The sequence below is a fragment of the Amphiura filiformis genome, chromosome 13 (genome assembly GCF_039555335.1).
Source record: "Amphiura filiformis chromosome 13, Afil_fr2py, whole genome shotgun sequence".
Classification (NCBI taxonomy): Eukaryota; Metazoa; Echinodermata; class Ophiuroidea; order Amphilepidida; family Amphiuridae; genus Amphiura; species Amphiura filiformis.
The window spans coordinates 54,305,147-54,323,789 of NC_092640.1; the positions used below are offsets into that span (position 1 = coordinate 54,305,147).

General features: G+C 37.0%; 1 protein-coding gene and 2 long non-coding RNA genes across 3 annotated transcripts in view; 2 read left to right on the forward strand and 1 right to left on the reverse strand.

The window, feature by feature from the left end:
* Positions 1-18,643, reverse strand: part of LOC140167333 (uncharacterized) — a 525,284-nt gene that overhangs the window by 245,121 nt on the left and 261,520 nt on the right. The window lies entirely within an intron of this gene.
* Positions 7,245-12,642, forward strand: LOC140168741 (monocarboxylate transporter 12-like). Its single transcript, XM_072192150.1, has 3 exons — positions 7,245-8,138; positions 11,078-11,218; positions 11,909-12,642. Exons 1-3 carry the CDS (start codon positions 7,949-7,951, stop codon positions 12,640-12,642), a joined length of 1,065 nt encoding a protein of 354 aa, XP_072048251.1. The 5' UTR covers positions 7,245-7,948.
* LOC140167332 (uncharacterized) lies at positions 12,661-14,754 on the forward strand. The gene is made up of 2 exons (XR_011861038.1): positions 12,661-12,815; positions 14,566-14,754. It is a non-coding gene; the product is annotated as an uncharacterized lncRNA (long non-coding RNA).

Sequence of the window (18,643 nt, forward strand, 5' to 3'; positions counted from 1 at the left end):
CTGCAACACTAAATGTGTTTATCCATTACGCAGAGTGTGTAGGTTGTAAGCACACCATGGACGAAATAAACACATTTGTGTTTTAAAAGTGTTACACCTTCATATCTGGGCTGATTAAATAAGTGCTTAAAACCTAAACGTTTGGATTTACATTGTAGGTGTTTGCTAGAAGTATATGATGTGCATGTATAAAAGGCTAAAAGCTATAGTTTAAAATTAAACCAATGCCCCTATATTATCGCACTCTTGTCATCACTTTGTAAACATGTTTAAATGTGAAACGTGTTTGAGTATGAGGGTTAAGCAGTATTCAGACTTTTTATTGTACGTACAATATTGTATGTAACATATATACGTTATTTAATCTATTGCCATTCTATTTCCAGTAATGTTTAAGTTCTAACGAATGTTTGATGACGAAAAATCGATAATATATTTCTGCTAGATATTGTATGTAACATATTATCGATTTTTCGTCATCAAACATTCGTTAGAACTTAAACATTACTGGACATAGAATGGCAATAGATTAAATAACGTATATGGCCCATTCCATGTCAACTCCAGGGATGTGCACCGCAGCACCTCTTCAATTTTTTTCTTTTTCTGTGTGGTGGTAAATATTGATGAGAAAGTAAAATCCTGAAAATTTGAGCTTCATACTCCATTTCGTTTTCCCGTGGCATCAATTTGAAATTTAGGGGGTCAGCGTAAAAAATGTGTCGCAACGCGAAAGACGATGTTTGGAGGTCCATAAATGTATAAAGGAACCCTTTAAAACTGTGAAAAGTATGTATCCTGGGGTACTTTTTGGTGTAGAATTCAAATCTGCTATCAGAAAACTTGTAACTCCTTTACTTTAAAAGATATACACCTATCCGACTTCGCCATTACTGCGGTGTCCCCGATGTAAAACTGCGGTGTCCCGAGGTCGGGGGTTCCATCCATTATTTATTGTGTGCTATACAGAATTGTACCCAGGAATTGTACACAACAGTGATATTCAATACACAATCATGAGTATTGAATTACGAATTAAATCTCCCGCTCTGGTACATCTGTGTTGCCGTCAATAGAGGGCCAAATACAGTAAACGCTTCTCGGATTGGTGTATAGGGCCCTCAAAATGCAACTTCGTCCAACCAGGACCAACTTGGGGGGGGTCAGAACTTTAAAATAATTTTAGCGTCAGAGTTGTACACATTTTTTTTGCATGTATAATGATTTCATGTACAACTCTATGGAGAAGGCAAACTCTTGCTAATGTGTTGAAGCCATCAAGAACTAAAGCTAATATCTCTCAGAAATGTTGTCCAAGAACATATCTTCAACATACCTGAAGTTGATGGTGGGGCAAATTGTCTGACATTGGTTTTCAGGGGGGTCAAAATGTAAAAAAAGTGGTTTTGCATGGGTAATATCTCAGCTAAATGTATTCTAATATGCTCAATATTGATAAGAGTAATGTCCTACCAAAGGGCTCTGACTGGCAAAAAAAAATTGACGCTAAAATTATTTTTACTTTTGGAGTTCTGACTTCTCCCAAAAGTTGGTCCTGGTTGGACGAAGTTGCATTTTGAGGGCCCTATATCTTTTAAAGTAAAGGAGTTACAAGTTTTCTGATAGCAGATTTGAATTCTACACCAAAAAGTACCCCAGGATACATACTTTTCACAGTTTTAAAGGGTTCCTTTATACATTTATGGACCTCCAAACATCGTCTTTCGCGTTGCGACACATTTTTACGCTGACCCCCTAAATTTCAAATTGATGCCACGGGAAAACGAAATGGAGTATGAAGCTCAAATTTTCAGGATTTTACTTTCTCATCAATATCTACCACCACACAGAAAAAGAAAAAAATTGAAGAGGTGCTGCGGTGCACATCCCTGGAGTTGACATAGAATGGGCCATATATGTTACATACAATATTGTACGTACAATACTCGGAGTCTGTGGAGCGCTTTAATGTTTACAGACCTTCGAATGAATGAAGAAAGAAACAAACATGGTTTTCCTATTCATTCTGCCTTCAAACAGATAATTAGCCCGATTTTATATGAAAAGAAAGGAAGAAAAAACAAATGAAGGAAAGAAAATCGGTTCAAAACTGTTTAATATATCGGCCTATTATACAAAAAACATCCAAAAAGCAGGCAAAATAGACAACTTGAAGGAATGGTTTGTGGAATTAAATTGAAAGAAAGTCACTGAAAGAGAGAAAACAAAATAAGAAAGAAATATATTTTATTTTTAATTTTGATGCAGAAAGTTATCCCCTTTACAAAGATGTTTAATAATTATCTATGAAATGGCTACAGCCTGACTAAGCACACGGCAAAAACCGACCCACTTATTTCTATGCTTCCAAATCTGGGTATTTGATATACCTAGATATGGAAGACCTATGTGCGTGAATAGGAAAAATAACGAGTTATTTATATGAAGCTTAAAATTAAACCAATTTGTGGAAAAAAATGCCTGAAATATAGTCTGTCCACATAGAACTTAAAGTAAATAGACCTCGGAAACTGGAGGTATGAGAATAGATATTTCAGTGCCAATGCTTCTTGGCGCGCCAACTGCTGCGCGATTTGTGCACCACGCTCTTTATGGATAGTGTTTATAGACAAAAACATGCTAAAAAGACAAAGCAATGTTTTGTTAAAATGTGAAATAAAATTAAAAGAAAGTTACTGAAAGAGAGAAAGAAATATATTATATTTTTTAATTTGAAAAAGAAAGTCATCTTACTTTATGTAAGAAATAGGTGCTATTATTTCTGTCGACAGCCTGACCATGCACACGGCATAAAACCGATCCACTATTAATGCTTCCAAATCTGGGTGTTTGATATACTTAGATATGGACGGATGATGTTTGATATACCCAGATATGGACGGATGACATGTTTGAATTTGAATGCTGAACATGTTTGAGTATATTGAGGGATAGTGTTTATAGACAACAACATGCTAAAAAGACAAAGCAATGTTTTGTTAAAATGTGGAATAAAATTAAAAGAAAGTTACTGAAAGAGAGAAAGAAATATATTATATTTTTTAATTTGAAAAAGAAAGTCATCTTACTTTATGTAAGAAATAGGTGCTATTATTTGTGTCGACAGCCTGACCATGCACACGGCATAAAACCGATCCACTATTAATGCTTCCAAATCTGGGTGTTTGATATACCTAGATATGGACGGATGATGTTTGATATACCTAGATATGGACGGATGACATGTTTGAATGCTGAACATGTTTGAGTATATTGAGGGATAGTGTTTATAGACAACAACATGCTAAAAAGACAAAGCAATGTTTTGTTAAAATGTGGAATAAAATTAAAAGAAAGTTACTGAAAGAGAGAAAGAAATGTATTATATTTTTTAATTTGAAAAAGAAAGTCATCTTACTTTATTTAAGAAATAGGTGCTATTATTTGTGTCGACAGCCTGACCATGCACACGGCATAAAACCGATCCACTATTAAGGGATCTAAAATGAGCGTTTATTGCGTTTCGACATTATTTTTTGTGGGACATGAGAGCACCTCAGACCTATCGAATTGCATTCTGAATACGAAGCATGTCTTTCTGATATCAAATAATTTTCATTTTTGAAAATCACAATATAATACAAATTTTATGACAAATTATAAAAATTTGATATTTTTCAAATTTTTGATATATAACAGTCCTCGAAGTAAATTATATAAATCTAATGACATATTCTTAAAGTGTATGTAGCAGGAGGAAAAGCCGACGGTCAATTGAAAATTTTGACCTTTCATATTGAAGATATGGATTTTTTTCCCCAAAAGACCTAATTTGTTTTGGTGTTTTGGGAAAAAAATCCATATCTTCAATACGAAAGGTCACAAATTTCAATTGATCGTCGGCTTTTCATCCCACCTACATACACTTTAAGTATAAATCATCAGATTTATAAAGTTGACTTCAAGTACTGTTAAATATCAAAAATATCAATTTTAATGATTTGCCATAAAATGTGTATTAAATTGCGAATTTCAAAAATCAAAATTATTTGATATCAGAATGACATTCTTCGTATTCAGAATGCAATTCGATATGTCTGATGTGCTCTAATGTCCCAAATAAATACTGTCCAAACGTTCATACCCCAGCCCTTAATGCTTCCAAATCTGGGTGTTTGATATAGGCCCCTACCTAGATATGGACGGATGATGCTCTTTCACCCGAAGACCCCTTATTTTTCCATTTGATCTGTCACCCAAAGACCCTTGCCAGTTCAATTTGAACAGCAACTTGGTTTATCACTGATTTTGCTGCTTATTTTGAAAAATGAAGACATTTGAAGCCATTTAGAACTAGAAATTCGATTCATTTCGAGGTTTCTGTGGCGCTGTTTCGGTTCTCACCCAAAGATTCCATTTAAAAAAAAGGCTATGTTCTCACCCAATGACCCCGATGATATTTTTTACATTTTGCTCTCACCGAATGCTTAAAACCATGCTCTCACCCAATGACCCCATATTTTTTACATTTTGCTCTCACCGAATGCCCCTTAGTGCGGAAGTGCCTACTCCTATATCCATTTCAAATTGAAGTGAATCCCAGGATTCTTCCACTCCAATGTTCAGCTGAATTATGACTATGAGTCGATCAGAGTCAATTGTTTCAGCTCACCCTATGACCGTTAAAGATGGTCAAGATCCTAAAATGGGTTCAGTATAGGGTTGTAACAGTAGGGTATTGGGTGCAAAAATATGCATTTTTGGGAGGAATGACAAGGCATTATGGGGTCGGGGATTGCATGAATCTCATAATATTAGAGCATTAATTGCCTTTTTGGAGGAGAACAAGAAAAATATGGTGCTGGGGAATCTTGGGAAGGCACTAGTAAAATATGAGGTCTCATACGGTGGGGTAAACGGGCCAAAAACAAAAAACATAGGCCTACATACAAAAAACAAAAACAAAACAAAAACAGGGGGTTTTAGGGGTGCGCATGTAAGCCTATTTATTGTGGTACAATAATGGGCTAAAATTATCAATTTGTCATTACAATGACATTCTGAAAAAGAAATACAGAACAAAGAAAGAGATCCGATCTATTTCTTGTGTCTATTTAAGTGCAAAGAGAACAAATATCTAGCTCATTTGACAAAGATTGTTTGCTCGTCCATCATGTCATTTTGTTTTCTCAAAAGTGACCAGCATACCCGCCAGCATACCAACTTCGGTCTGCAAAGGACAGAGGCGCGATCTGATGACGCTTCAGTGTTAACAATGCACTATTTTGTTTGTACATACTTCTCAAATTCAGAAATCAAATATTTAGAGTTATATTATGCAGAAGAATGAAACTTGAAAGAGTGAAAGTCCGAAAATCTACATGCGAATTCCAAAACGACTGCAACGGAAGTCTATGAACAAATTAGGCAACTCGGTATTAAGGACATAGGCACGATCTGACGCCTCAATTCTGGTTAACAATGCATTATTTTGTTTGTATAAACTCCTTTCTTAAATTTCTCAAATTCGGAAATCAAATATTTCATCAAGGGTGGAATGACAAAAGACCGAAAAACCACATGCGAATTCCAAAACGACTGCAACGGAAGTCTATGAAAAAAAATAATTATGATAAAAATGATCGTTTTGTTTTGTATGTTATTTTTGCATGTGTATATGCTTATACAATGCTTCCAACATTCAATGTTTGAAATTAGATGCAATAAATTTTCTTAATGCCTACCGGTATTAGGCCTATATAGTACTATAAGCCTCTCCCTAATAATATCATTATTTTCTAATAAATACACGCCGGCAATGATACCAGTATTCATTTTTATGATAGGCCGATATCGTAAACACCAAAGAAAGCTTGGTCAAATCACACGTGCGAAATTTTAAACGACTACAACAGAAGTCTTATTGAACAAAAATTCAAATTAAAGTATCTTAAAGTTGAACTGAAAAATGCTCTGAAAACCATGAAAACTTTGCACCTAATTATTTTGAAATTTAATGTTTACTCGCGAGTCGCGATATGCTTTATTTAATACAGACCATTGATGTGGGCCATATCCGGGAGCAACGATCCGTTCGTGCACTTCCTCCTCTAAAATCAATAACCCATTGAATCTGCAATACTCTCATATCGATGATTTAGCCGATTTGAGAGACTCTCAAATCGATGATTTAGCTGATTTGAGAGACTCTCAGATCGATGTTTTAGCGCATCTGAGAGACTCTCAAATCAATGATTTGGCCTATTTGTGTGCTCTCCTCTTTACTCTCAGATCGTGGAATTCTACCTCGTTAGCTACCTGCTACATACACAAATGTATGGTGGAAATTGTAACAGATTCTGCAGCAGTTGGAAAACTTTTGGGCATCTTGAATTCCATATAATTTGTCTCCTAGTAACTTCTGTGCAAACCCGGCTACCTAATTAGATAGAAAATATTCTGCTCGTAATGAAGGTCAATATAGCATTTTTGTACGGTCACGCATAAAAAAGTTACGCACAAAATAATTTTTTGTCATCAAATAAAACTATTTTCCCAAAGATGTACAATTATGCTATATTCAGTTTTACAATCTAGACCATCAGAGCAAAATCCTGTGCAAAAATCAGACAATTTGGTTGTGTAGTTTAGGAAATACAGGCCTTTGAAGGTCATAATTGGCACAAATAGCGCCCTCAACGGGTGAAAATCACATATATTTACCTTAAAAGTCCTGGCAAAAGAGTTATTTTTGTGATTTCAGCTATTTTAAAAATGTTGTAAAGAAGCAAATATAGCAATTATGACTCTGGATTTTTAATATTTGCATAAATGAACATTAAATAAACAAAAACTATACGTCTCGTGCCTTCTTTGGTTTTATTCCCACAAGTATCGCTCCGTGAATATGCAAATTTATGACAAAATCAGGATTTTCCTAAAAATGGGGTACAAATGGCCAGTTTTGTGAATCTATAAAATGCTGTATCTTCGCAACGAATTGTCCGATTGAGTTGATTCAAAGGGTTTTTTAAATCATTTTGCAGCAGGAATAATTCTGACAGAAAAGGTAATTCCAGGGGTGGGTTTGAAATTTTCATGTGACCACCCTACTACTTATAGTAAAAGTGAAGCTTTGCCCCCCCCCCCCCCCCATGGTACCGTCCAAACTCCGGGCTCACACATCAATTTTATCCAAAATCGCGAAAATGACATGCCTTTTATCATGCAGTTTTCGAGCGGCATTCACGGCAAGGTGGGCTGGTACAGGACAATTTTTTTGAATAAACTTATTGTTTTTAGTGCCGTTATCCAGACAAGAAAAATAAAAATTGGTTCAGAAATCGTGATGCAAAAGCGAAAAATAGCGTTATAGGTCACAGGTTGTGTCTGTTAAGAAAGGGGTAGGGAGGAGGAGAGTAAGGGCATTGGAAGGGACCAGGGAGGTGTAGTGGCGGTAGCCAAGGTGGAGGGACAGCCCCACTGGAACATCTTGTCCTCATACTTGACCCTCCCCTGTTGGATGCTGGCAGCCGTGATATTTTACGTTTTGAGACCTTTCTTGCCCATTTTTGTCAATAATCTTGAGATGTGATCAATAACCCACTTGACCAAACAAAAGGGAGAAAGTTTGAAGGGATGCAGTCGCTTACACATGCCCTTCGTTTGACCGCCCATTGTTACGCATGTTCCGAGCTTAAAAACACGAAAAGACGAAAACGAAATTCAATCGACATAATATGAAGTTGCCGTAGAAGTTAAAGTAAATTTTCAAAATTCATTTCACAAACTCTCTATTATTGTGAATGGATCCATGAACCCAGGTCCAGAATAGTTTGGTATTAAGAGAAAAGTTAGGAACAGGTTTGACCGGGAGTTAAACGTCGTGTCAGTTTGTGTAAATTTGCTCTCACATTCCTGTTTTCATTTTAAGGAGAGAAAAGATGTCATGGAATCCTGCAAGGACAGCGGATGGAGTTGGGTCGTCCTCTTTGGTGTATTTATAACAAGTTCGCTGAGTTTTGGGTTCCTACGATGTACTGGAGTGTTCTACGTAGATTGGCAGGAAGATTTTGAAGCCAGTGCTCAGGCAGTTGGCTGGAGTAGTGCTGTTTCCATAGGTGGATATGGCATTTCAGGTAAAGAAAAAAAAATAAAGGAATGACAACATAGCAATATGAATTTAAAAAAATGTGATGCGATCAAGCAAAATCAGTCGGAACTCGGCAATAATAAATTTTCAGTTTCTTATAGGATAGTAAAAAGCATTAACAAAGCGGGATATTGCAGAAAACCCCATCAAAATTGAACACCTAGTTCCAAAGATATGAGCAATTAAGGGGGTACTACACCCCTCGATAAATTTGTGTATATTTTTGCATTTTTCTCAAAAACTAAAAACACAGTGGTAACAAAGGTTATGTATATTATAGGGGCAAGGAATTCAATTACTACACTGGAATTTCAATGACCCAAGACAAGCGGTTCGTTATTTATGATAAGAAAAGAGGTACCGCTAGAATGTACCTCATTTCCTATCATATATACTGAACCGCTTGTCTTGAGTCACTGAAATGTCAGTGCAGTAATTGGATTCCTTGCCCCAATAATATACATAACTTTTGTTACCAGTGTGTTATAATTTTTTGTGAAAAATGCAAAAATAGTCACAAATTTACCACAGGGGTGTAGTACCCCCTTAAAGAGTTTCCAAAACAAGAGGAAACAAAAGGAAATATTTACTTTGTTTGGCTATATCTCAAAATCAATATTTCCGAGTTCCGACTGATTTTGCTTGATCGCATCACAAATGATGAAAGCATAGCGAGTAGAACATCGTATTTGAACGTTTCCTTAAGGGAAGGGGTATGAACGTTTGGACAGTATTTATTGTGGGATATTAGAACACATCAGACATATCGAATTGCATTCTGAATACGAAGAATGGCCTTCTGATATCAAATAATTTACATTTTTTGAAATTCGTAATGTAATGCACATTTTATGGCAAATCATTAAAAATTGATATTTTTGATATTTAACAGTACTCGAAGTAAACTTTATAAAAAAAAATTAGGTCTTTTTGGGAAAAAAATCCATATCTTCAATATGAAAGGTCAACATTTTCAATTGATCGTCGGCTTTTCCTCCCAGCTACTTTAAGACTATATCATTAAATTTATAAAATTTACTTCGAGGACTGTTATATCTCCAAAATGTGAAAAATATCAAATTTTAATAATTTGTCATAAAATTTGTATTATATCGTGAATTTCATAAAATGAAAATTATTTGATATCAGAAAGACATTCTTCGTATTCAGAATGCAATTCGATAGGTCTGATGTGCTTTCATGTCCCACAAAAAAATGCTGTCGAAACGCTCAAAACGCTCATTCCAGTTCCCTTAAATAGATTCATCAGGTTTGTTGGTAAACATTATAAATGATTTCATTTGAACAAAACCAAAATGTAACTCACTATTGACGACTTCGCCTATCATGATCGGTAGGCATCATCAGAATGATGGTTGTAGATCCTTACTTCCGGTTGAACGTATCTCGGCCGACCAACCGTACTCGACAATCTCGCAAGCAATCAGGGAGTGAAAAGTCTAAGTCCGCCATTGCGGACCATGCGGTTCCGCAAAACCATGTCATCAACTGGGACAATGCTTTTGTGCAAAGAGTGAGATGCAAATACAAGAAGAATCAAAGAATCCATTTGGATCAGGAGAAGAGGCCCGAACGTCATGAACAGAGACGAGGGGCCCCACTTCCTTAGTCACGTGTATGATCCTCTCCTGGCTGATAAAACACCCTCGTCGGCCGGGCTACGTCCAACCGGAAGTAAGGATCTACAACCATCATGCTGATGATGCCTACCGACCATGATAGGCGAAACCATCAATAGTGAGTTACATTTTGGTTTTGTTCAAATGAAATCATTTATAATGTTTCCTTAACATGTTTTAACACCATGATATCAAAATGGTGCCCAAATATCCGTGCCAAAAACAAAATCGCTTGCCTGACATAAATATTCCCCTCTTTGGCCTGCCAAACATATAAATTTGTAAGCGCTCTTTATAAAACTCATTAAATTTACTACCGTATGACAAAACAGGCGAATATAGTAACCCTTTGCACAAGATTTACAATTTAAAGAGAATTGACCATTGCTCATTCTAGTGACTCTAGTATATGGACAATATAACTGTGCTTTTTCATTTCATGACATAAAATTTGAAAAATATTGTAAGTAACACTTGAGGTTTTGACTTTTAAAACCTACATTTTGGTCAAAAATTTGCTTGGTAGGTAATTTTCAACAGATTTTCAACATTCGCCTTGCTATAACATTGAATTGCGTTATCTGTTGACCTAGTGACTGAAAGTGTTTTTAGGGGAAGTGTTAGCTTTCGTTTGATATCAAATTGTTTTTGATTGGATGAAGGGAACACTTGAGAGTTCGACAAAAACCAATCAAAGAGGCCCATTTTCAGCTAGAAGCTCCACAGCTCTTACATTGCACTCAATCATGTAGTGTAATCAAAGACTGTAGACATTGACCGTTTGTTGTTCTCTGCTTGTGCGCATCATGGTTTATAAGAGAATCGTTTTTGTATAGAAGCCTTTCCATATGAGTGCTTTACCCCCTTTTGGCCTGCTAAAAAATCTTTGCCCCCCTATAAACCACCCGGGTGCACATAATTATTTCACCACCCCTAAACATTGCTACAAGTTGGACACCACGATAATTATTACTGGTGTTGGTCTAAAAAGCAAAGTAGATTTAATTATACTAAGTAACTAAATTGGTCAAAATATTACCAATTTTAGGTCAGATGCTTTAACTAAACCATTTTAATCAGTGTTTTGAGGGTGTATTAAAGCCATAACATGTGATTTCCATAGAGAATATAATTCCCGCTATTTAAACGTGAGTTTTCACTGATCACATTGTGACCTTTTAATTTCAAGCCAAACTAATGGGGTAAAACGGAGAAAATTGCCATTTCATTCCAGCGCCTGCAATGCGTGTATTATAATGATATGTATTACATTGTTTAATTACAGGCCTGGTATCCAGTGTAATTAGTCCATACGTATGCTGTCGATGGCAAGCATTTTTCGGTGGATTATTTGCGTCTATTTCTCTCACTTGTTCCATTTGGATCACAAGCATTATTCATCTTTATATCATCATGGCCGTTATGGGTACGTATTAATACATAGGCTATATTTGTATTTGTGACAAAGTATGGGAGTGTTCATAAATACTTTGGTGAGGTGGGAAAATATGGGGAATCAAAAAAATAAATTTAGGGTCCTAAAAAGGGGGGTGGGGGTGGGGGGGGGGGGATCAAACAAATTCAGTCCGAGTGGGATCAACAAACATTTGAGAGTAAAATGTACGACAAGGCATGCACATTCCAAATTTTTGTGAATGTTAAGTATTCAATTGTGTACTCTCAAGCTTCAAATCAACAAAATTTGCGTACTTTACAATTTGGGTGTAACACTATGACTACAAGAAGTAATAACGCCAAACTGTAATTTTTAGCTAATGAGTTGATAACATATACGGTATATTTTGGGTTTTTAGGACATGAAGGGGATCAAAAAAATTTCGACCATAAAATGGGGGATAAAAGAATCCATGATGTCCGAGGTTCCAAATTTTCCAACCTCCACCAATGTATTTATGAACAATCCCTAATGCTATGTCAAAGGTGAGTGGTCCGATCGATAGCCGCGAAGGCACATATTCCTTTCATTATTTTTTGTTATTGTGGTATGTACCTTAAACATATAATGAGGGAAATTACGGGGTAATAACTTCAAATATTTAAATCAGTGACAAGCAGATAAGCCGCATAACGTTTTATTTTATGCTCTTCACTTCAGGGCTGGGCACTGGTTTCGCATTCACCAACAGCATTGTAGTACTAGGCTACTACTTCGACAAGAAACTCGCTCTAGCAACCGGAATAGGAGTAACAGGTGCCGGCGTAGGATTATTCATCTTCGCTCCTTTGATAAGGTACTTAAGTGATGAATATTCATGGCGAGGCGCTATGTTGATTTGCGGAGGCATGCTGGGAAATACCTGCGCGTCTACCTCTTTGTATCGAATGAGCCTATCTGAAGTGATTAGCATGGCAGGAATACGGCCGGTTGTTAAAGACATTACCTTAAAAACAAGAAAGGAAAGTTCTGAAAATGAAAAAAATATCGACTTTGAAAATGGAATCATCAATTTTAATAGTTTGCCTTCTGGGAGTTCGAACCCGAGAACATCTGTAGCCAAGAATGTGAGGAGGCATTCAAAAGCATTTGTAAAATCCTACACGAACGTTTTATCCATTCGTTTTGTAATGATATGCATTGTATCGTCCATGCTGTACGGTTTTGGGTACTATACATCACTGATGTACTTTGTTTCAAACGCCATAAATCTTGGAATACCAAAAACATACGCTGCTTTTCTTCTTTCTATCTTTGCAATGTGTGGGATAATAGGACGTCTTGGATATGCCCCAATTGTTGACAAAAAGATCATGTCGCCGTTCCATTTGCAAAGTTTACTCTTAGGCATAGCAGGTCTGTCCTGTTTACTTGGGTCTCTCGCTAAGTCATAATTATGTAGTATTGGCAATTTTCGCCGCAGTTCTTGGATTTACCCAATCCACCAATTACGTATTGGCCACTTTGCTATTAAGAGAGGTGGTTGGAGTTAACTATTTTAAGAAGATGTTTGGAATTGCAACGTTATTGATGGACGGTACTGGATTAATTACTCTACCTCTTATGGGTAAGTACGGGCTATTATCATGATTATGTGTACCCGGGGTGGTAAACTCTGAAAATGGTGTGCCAAAAACGCGTTCCCCTCTTTGGCCGTGCCAAAAGTGTTTGCCGCTGCCCGTTTGACGTGACAAAAATATTGCTCCCCTTTTCACATACCAGATTTAGGGGAAGCCAAATTTAGAACCATAAATTGTCTAACCCTGTGATGCGATGGTATCGAGCAGGACTTGCATGTATACTTGAACATTTCCCTAACATGCATTCCCCCTTTTAACCTGCCAAACTGGTTGCCCCTTGCCCTTTACCCTTTTAACACATTTCAATGTAGTACATGTACAAACTCGTCGTTGGGCCGACCAATGACACATAGGAGGTTGTCGAACATATGCTTGTCTTCTGATTGATATCGAAGAGTATATATTTTCCTAAATTCGTAGAAAAGCATATTCAATTTCTCTAATCTCACATGTTCAAACTGACGAAAATCGTTCTTTTTCGGTGGTGTAAGGGAAATAATCTTTGCAATATGTGATCTTAAATAATCACACAGTCGTATATATTAACCCTAACACCCAACTACTACTTTTTTTCTAAGAAACGACAAAGGAGAAAAGATGAAGAAAGAAGTCACTTGGCACCCGCGGGATTCGAACCTTAGATCCCCCACATGCCAAGCACACGATCACTGACCGGTAACGCTGCCCTGGGCAGCGATTCCGTGAGCATATAGCACTTAGGGTGATTGCGTCATCGCAGACCCTGGGACTCACGCATGCGCTGTGGTTTTCATCGTAGTATTTTGTGGTATTTATGGGTGTTAGGGTTAACATAGGCTTCAATCTAGGAAAATTCATGTAATATAACCCTAACACCTAACCCTGCTTTTTGCTATCGGAAGTTAAAGAAGAAACGAAAAAATAGAGAAGATGAAGAAAGAAGTCACTTGGCACCCCTGGGATTCGAACCTTAGACCACCCCACATGCAATACACACGATCACCGACCAGTAGCCACACATCGTGGTATTTTGTGGTATTTATGAGTGTTAGGGGTAAATGTCAGAGTTTGTCTTTCTTAGATTCTCCCAAGGTTTTTTAAAATAATTATGTTTATTCTAAAACAAATGTCAAAATCAGACTTCTGTTTTCTGGTTGAGCAAATCACCTAGTTATCGCAAAACGTATTTTGATTTGATTTGAATTCATCGGGATTAACAACCAAGGATAACCCAGGAAAGCCTATCTGAACACTGGACAGTACAATTTGGGAACACCCCCTCCGAAGAACCGAGTACTATCATGACTCATATACCCAATTCTAGATGAACCCTAGTCAATTATCTTAACCACCGGAAATTGAACCCTGGACCTCTTGCACAAAGGTAAGTACTCTAACCATTACGCCACGCCACGTAGCGGTCTTTGTTTTATTGGATGCATTTTTCATCAGATCGCTTTTATTCACTATACTTTATTTCTTTGAATTTGGTCCTATAGAACTATCGGTGCCCGGTTGTGTACCGATGAATCTTAACGTCACTTCCTGGAGACGTAATTAATTGTATCAAGCATAATAATTATCTGTTGCATAGTGTTATTGTTTTCCATTTAAATAAAAAACGATTGCACTGTATAAATGTTCAGGGTACGATAAAAAGTGACATCGGTACCTCTTCGGGCACCGATAGCGCTATAGGACCAAAACGGACGTTTTGCCTTAATAACGCCGAATATTTTCTCATTTTCCCATTTTTAGGTTATGCTTATGATGTAACTGGAGACTACCGAGTGTCATTTTACACTGCTGGTAGTGCAATGTTGTTAAACAGTATTATCACCGTGATGGATCATGTTTGGGTGGAGCTTGATAGACGAAGACAAAGACCAGTCTTATCATTCCTGTAGATATGGCACGATTGAGGGAAAAATATTGACATCATTCTTTTTTTTTTTTTTTTTAAAGAATTGCATCTTTGTTTGAAAAGAAATGGTAGAGCCTATCGTAATAATAGGTCGTATTCAAATAGTAAGTGGACTAGACATAAATTTTAATACCCTTGTTAAGTCCTTGAAAATAATGTACGGTAAAGCACGGTGGCCTAACGGTTAGGGGCGCGAGCTTCATAATCGAACGGTTGTGGGTTCAATCGATCCCCACCACGGCCAGTGTGTTGCGTCCTTGAGCAAGATAGCTTAATTACTTATTGCTTCAGACCACCCAGGTGTAAAATTGGGAGCTGCTGGGGTAATTACAATCTGAGAGTACCTGCGCATCAGTTGCGGACTTGGTGAATCGGAAATGATTCAGATATATCCTAATGGCGGCGGAATATTGTTGGAAGTGTGCTGATGCTTAGGCGAAGCGCACGTTAAATCACCAACATTTATTTATTTATTTTATAATGCCGCATGTCTCAATGGACACAACCAATGCGGCAAGCCGCATGACAGAATAAAACCAGCAATATTGTAATAAAATTAATATTGTCAAAATGATTCTGATGAGTTGTGGACAAACTTTCAAAGAACTTCTACCAATTACCAAATGGTGCTGTTATTCATTAAGTTTATGATAAAAATTGAGTGCGTTGTACAGAGGCAAAGAACAATAAAATATAGTATTTAAAACAAGTCTCCACATGATATATAAATTACATTACTGACCATCCAGGATTTAACCTAGGACCTTCGGATTACCGGACTGATGCTCTACCAACTGAGCTATTGAGGCAAATGGAGAACAACAGTGATGTTATTACCTATAGCCCTTCAGTTCTATACATAATTTCCCTTTATTTCCCTGCCAGCAATAAAATAGATTGAAGAAATTCATTTTAATATTGGTAAAACCTCGGCGGAAACCTTGCAGATAATTTTGATGATGTGATACCTGATTCATATTTACCTGTATATTCTAGTGGTCTGTTTGCTTTTTATCATAGTATTGTTGAGTTGTTTGGATATATGTCATTATCTCTAAATCTAGAAAGATACTGGTTAGAGCAGCACGGTGGCCGAGTGGAACGGTCTCCGACTCATAATCGGAAGGTTGCGGGTTCGAGCCCCGGCGACGCCATCGTGTTGTACCCCTGAGTAAGGCACTTTATTTCGTAAGGCACGTTATCTTTATACTCCTCTCCTAAAGTGTATAAATGGGTACCGGCATTCTTAAATGCTGGGCAGGTGTGATGTGCACTGAGTAATTTAATTTAATTATTTAGCTTTGTTTACAAGCTGAAAGTATTTCATGAGATGGGAAACCCCCTTGCACTTGCAAGAGTTGGTGTGTTAAGTCATTTTGGGATTTTCCCCAAATTACTGTAAACAAGTCAGATCTATGTTTGGAACTTGGAAATCCCCAGGTCAGTGTATTGCACCATTAATAGGAAATCCCCTCAGGAAGTGATGTCATGGGATTCCCCTCAGGAAGTGATGTAATGTGAAAGGTTAATGTGTATAAGTAATCTTGGGAAATCCCAACATTGCATCATCTGTTGTGAAGATGTGAATGAAGTAATTGTCTATTAATAGATGATGATTTTTTTTGCATGAGTAAATGTATAAAATATGAGAGCTTTAATTGGCTCCTTTACAGAATGTCATGGGAGATTGTAAAACTCCACATGTGCTTCAAAAAAGAAGTACATTTTAACCAGTTTACATAGCCAATAATTGAGCTATTTCAATACAGCAACGAAGGAGATTTATGAGTACGCGAATATGCTCCTCCTCACCAAAGGATTATTTAAAGTTCTTCTGTCGACTTGCTGGAGTCTGGTATTTTAAAACAACACATCTGTCAAATACAGTGGAGCAGTGTCGTAAGAAGCCTGTTTCCTGGAGAAAGAGTGATTGTGTGAAAGAAACACCATTTTTGGAGAAAGCAGCGCAAGGAAATACATTTTTGGAGAAAGTTAATTTTTGAGGAGTTAAAATAATTATTGTGATTATTTTTGTATATGCATTTGTTGTCATATATTGTACCAATCATATTTTACTTTCAATTAAAGACTTATATTTTGTCAGCTTAATCAAACAGTGTATTTGCGTTGTGCATTCGTATGAGTTCGGGTAAAAGGTGATTTTGGTCTAGTCAAGTACGACTCGTAACACAGGTAACAGATTCGCTGTGGAGGCGGTGTAGTGATCCCCTCTATAGCAACATTACATGGAGGAGTCTGGCCCAATTGCCAATGAAAGAGAGATGGGCACTCCGATCACTGTTTATACAGGATAGTCTCCGTTACTGGCTAGATGGGATAACTGCTAACAAATTGTACAAACATTCGATTCTCACCGGAGTTTGGAAAATAATGTAAATATCATGCTTGAACTCAATGGAATATTATTGTAAAAGCAACAAATAAATATTATCCTCGACGACCTATCGCTCTGTAAAATTTGCTCCTGAGTCACTAAGAAATTGGTTAAACATGTGATTTCATGTTGCTTTGATTTAATAATGACTTCGCGGAATTTTGCATTTACTCGGCTCCCAAAAATAACCACTGAGTCCTTAATAATGTGATGTTACAATTGATCTAGTTATTGCTGTAACTAGTACTCTATTTTGATACACCCTCTAGATCATGTATTCAATTATTTAATTACAGGTCTGGTATCCAGTGTAATCAGTCCGTATGTAAGCTGTCGATGGCAAGCATTTTTCGGTGGATTAGTTATTTCTCTCACTTGGTAATATACCAGTATTCAATTGTGTAATTCCAGGCCTGGTATCCAGTGTAATAGCTTGTAATCAGTCCGTATGTAAGCTGTCGATGGCAAGCATTTTTCGGTGGATTCGTTATTTCTCTCACTTGGTAATAGACATTGTATTCAATTGTGTAATTCCAGGCCTGGTATCCAGTATAATCAGTCCGTACGTAAGCTGTCGATGGCAAGCATTTTTCGGTGGATTAGTTTCGTCTATTTCACTCGATCGTTTGTTCCCCATGGATCACAAATATTTTTCATCTTTATATCATCATGGCGTTTATAAGTATTATGTAACATGGGCTATTGGAAGAGTAGATAGATCTAGAATCCAAGCTTTGGAACAGTGGTGCTGGAGGAAAATGTTGAGAATTTCTTGGAAAGAACACAAAACAAATGAATTTGTCAGAAGCCAGATAGGAGATCAGACCTCATTATGCCAGAAGATTGACCAGAACGAACTTCAATATTTTGGCCATGTTTCTAGAAGAAACAGAGATTGCTTGGAGAAGATAATTGTTGAAGGACATCGCAGAAGATATAGACAGAAGACACGTTGGTCAGATGGAATCAAAGAGTGTACAGGACTATCTCTTACTGCAGCCTATCGTCTTGCACAAGACCGAAATAGCTGGAATGACATCATCAAAAGGGTCACAACGGGTCATGACTCATAGTACGACGACGACGACGACTATGTACTATGACTGTTATTTTACTTTATTTATTTAATAATTTAAATACTATGTCTTTAAATTTCAAAAGATATTTCTCATAGTTTCGAGGTATATAACCCTGCACTATTGAATTCATTTCATTTTCCATTTACGGTACTTAATGTTTTCGTTAAGAATCCGTGCGATTCATCACCAACAGAATCATCTTCCATCGGCTGTGGAGCAGGCGACCACAATATTTCTCCATGCACAGGGATCATTGACAAGTGCGGCTATATGTTATGCTTGAATCATATGGCTACATCATACCATAGAACACGTTGAATGTGGTTTTCAACAACTCTTCCTATACTTTTGTACAGGAGCCAACCGTTGTTAATCCGTGATGAACCCACACTTTTACAGTAAGCGTATACGCGAACGCCAGCGCACATCCGTGTTACG

Excerpts from the sequence above, each read along its gene's own strand:
- LOC140168741 (XM_072192150.1), top strand. The coding sequence starts at position 7,949 with ATGGAATCCTGCAAGGACAGCGGATGGAGTTGGGTCGTCCTCTTTGGT. Across the intron at positions 8,139-11,077 it reads AGGTGGATATGGCATTTCAG|GCCTGGTATCCAGTGTAATT; the intron begins GTAAAGAAAAAA and ends GTTTAATTACAG. Across the intron at positions 11,219-11,908 it reads TATCATCATGGCCGTTATGG|GGCTGGGCACTGGTTTCGCA; the intron begins GTACGTATTAAT and ends TCTTCACTTCAG.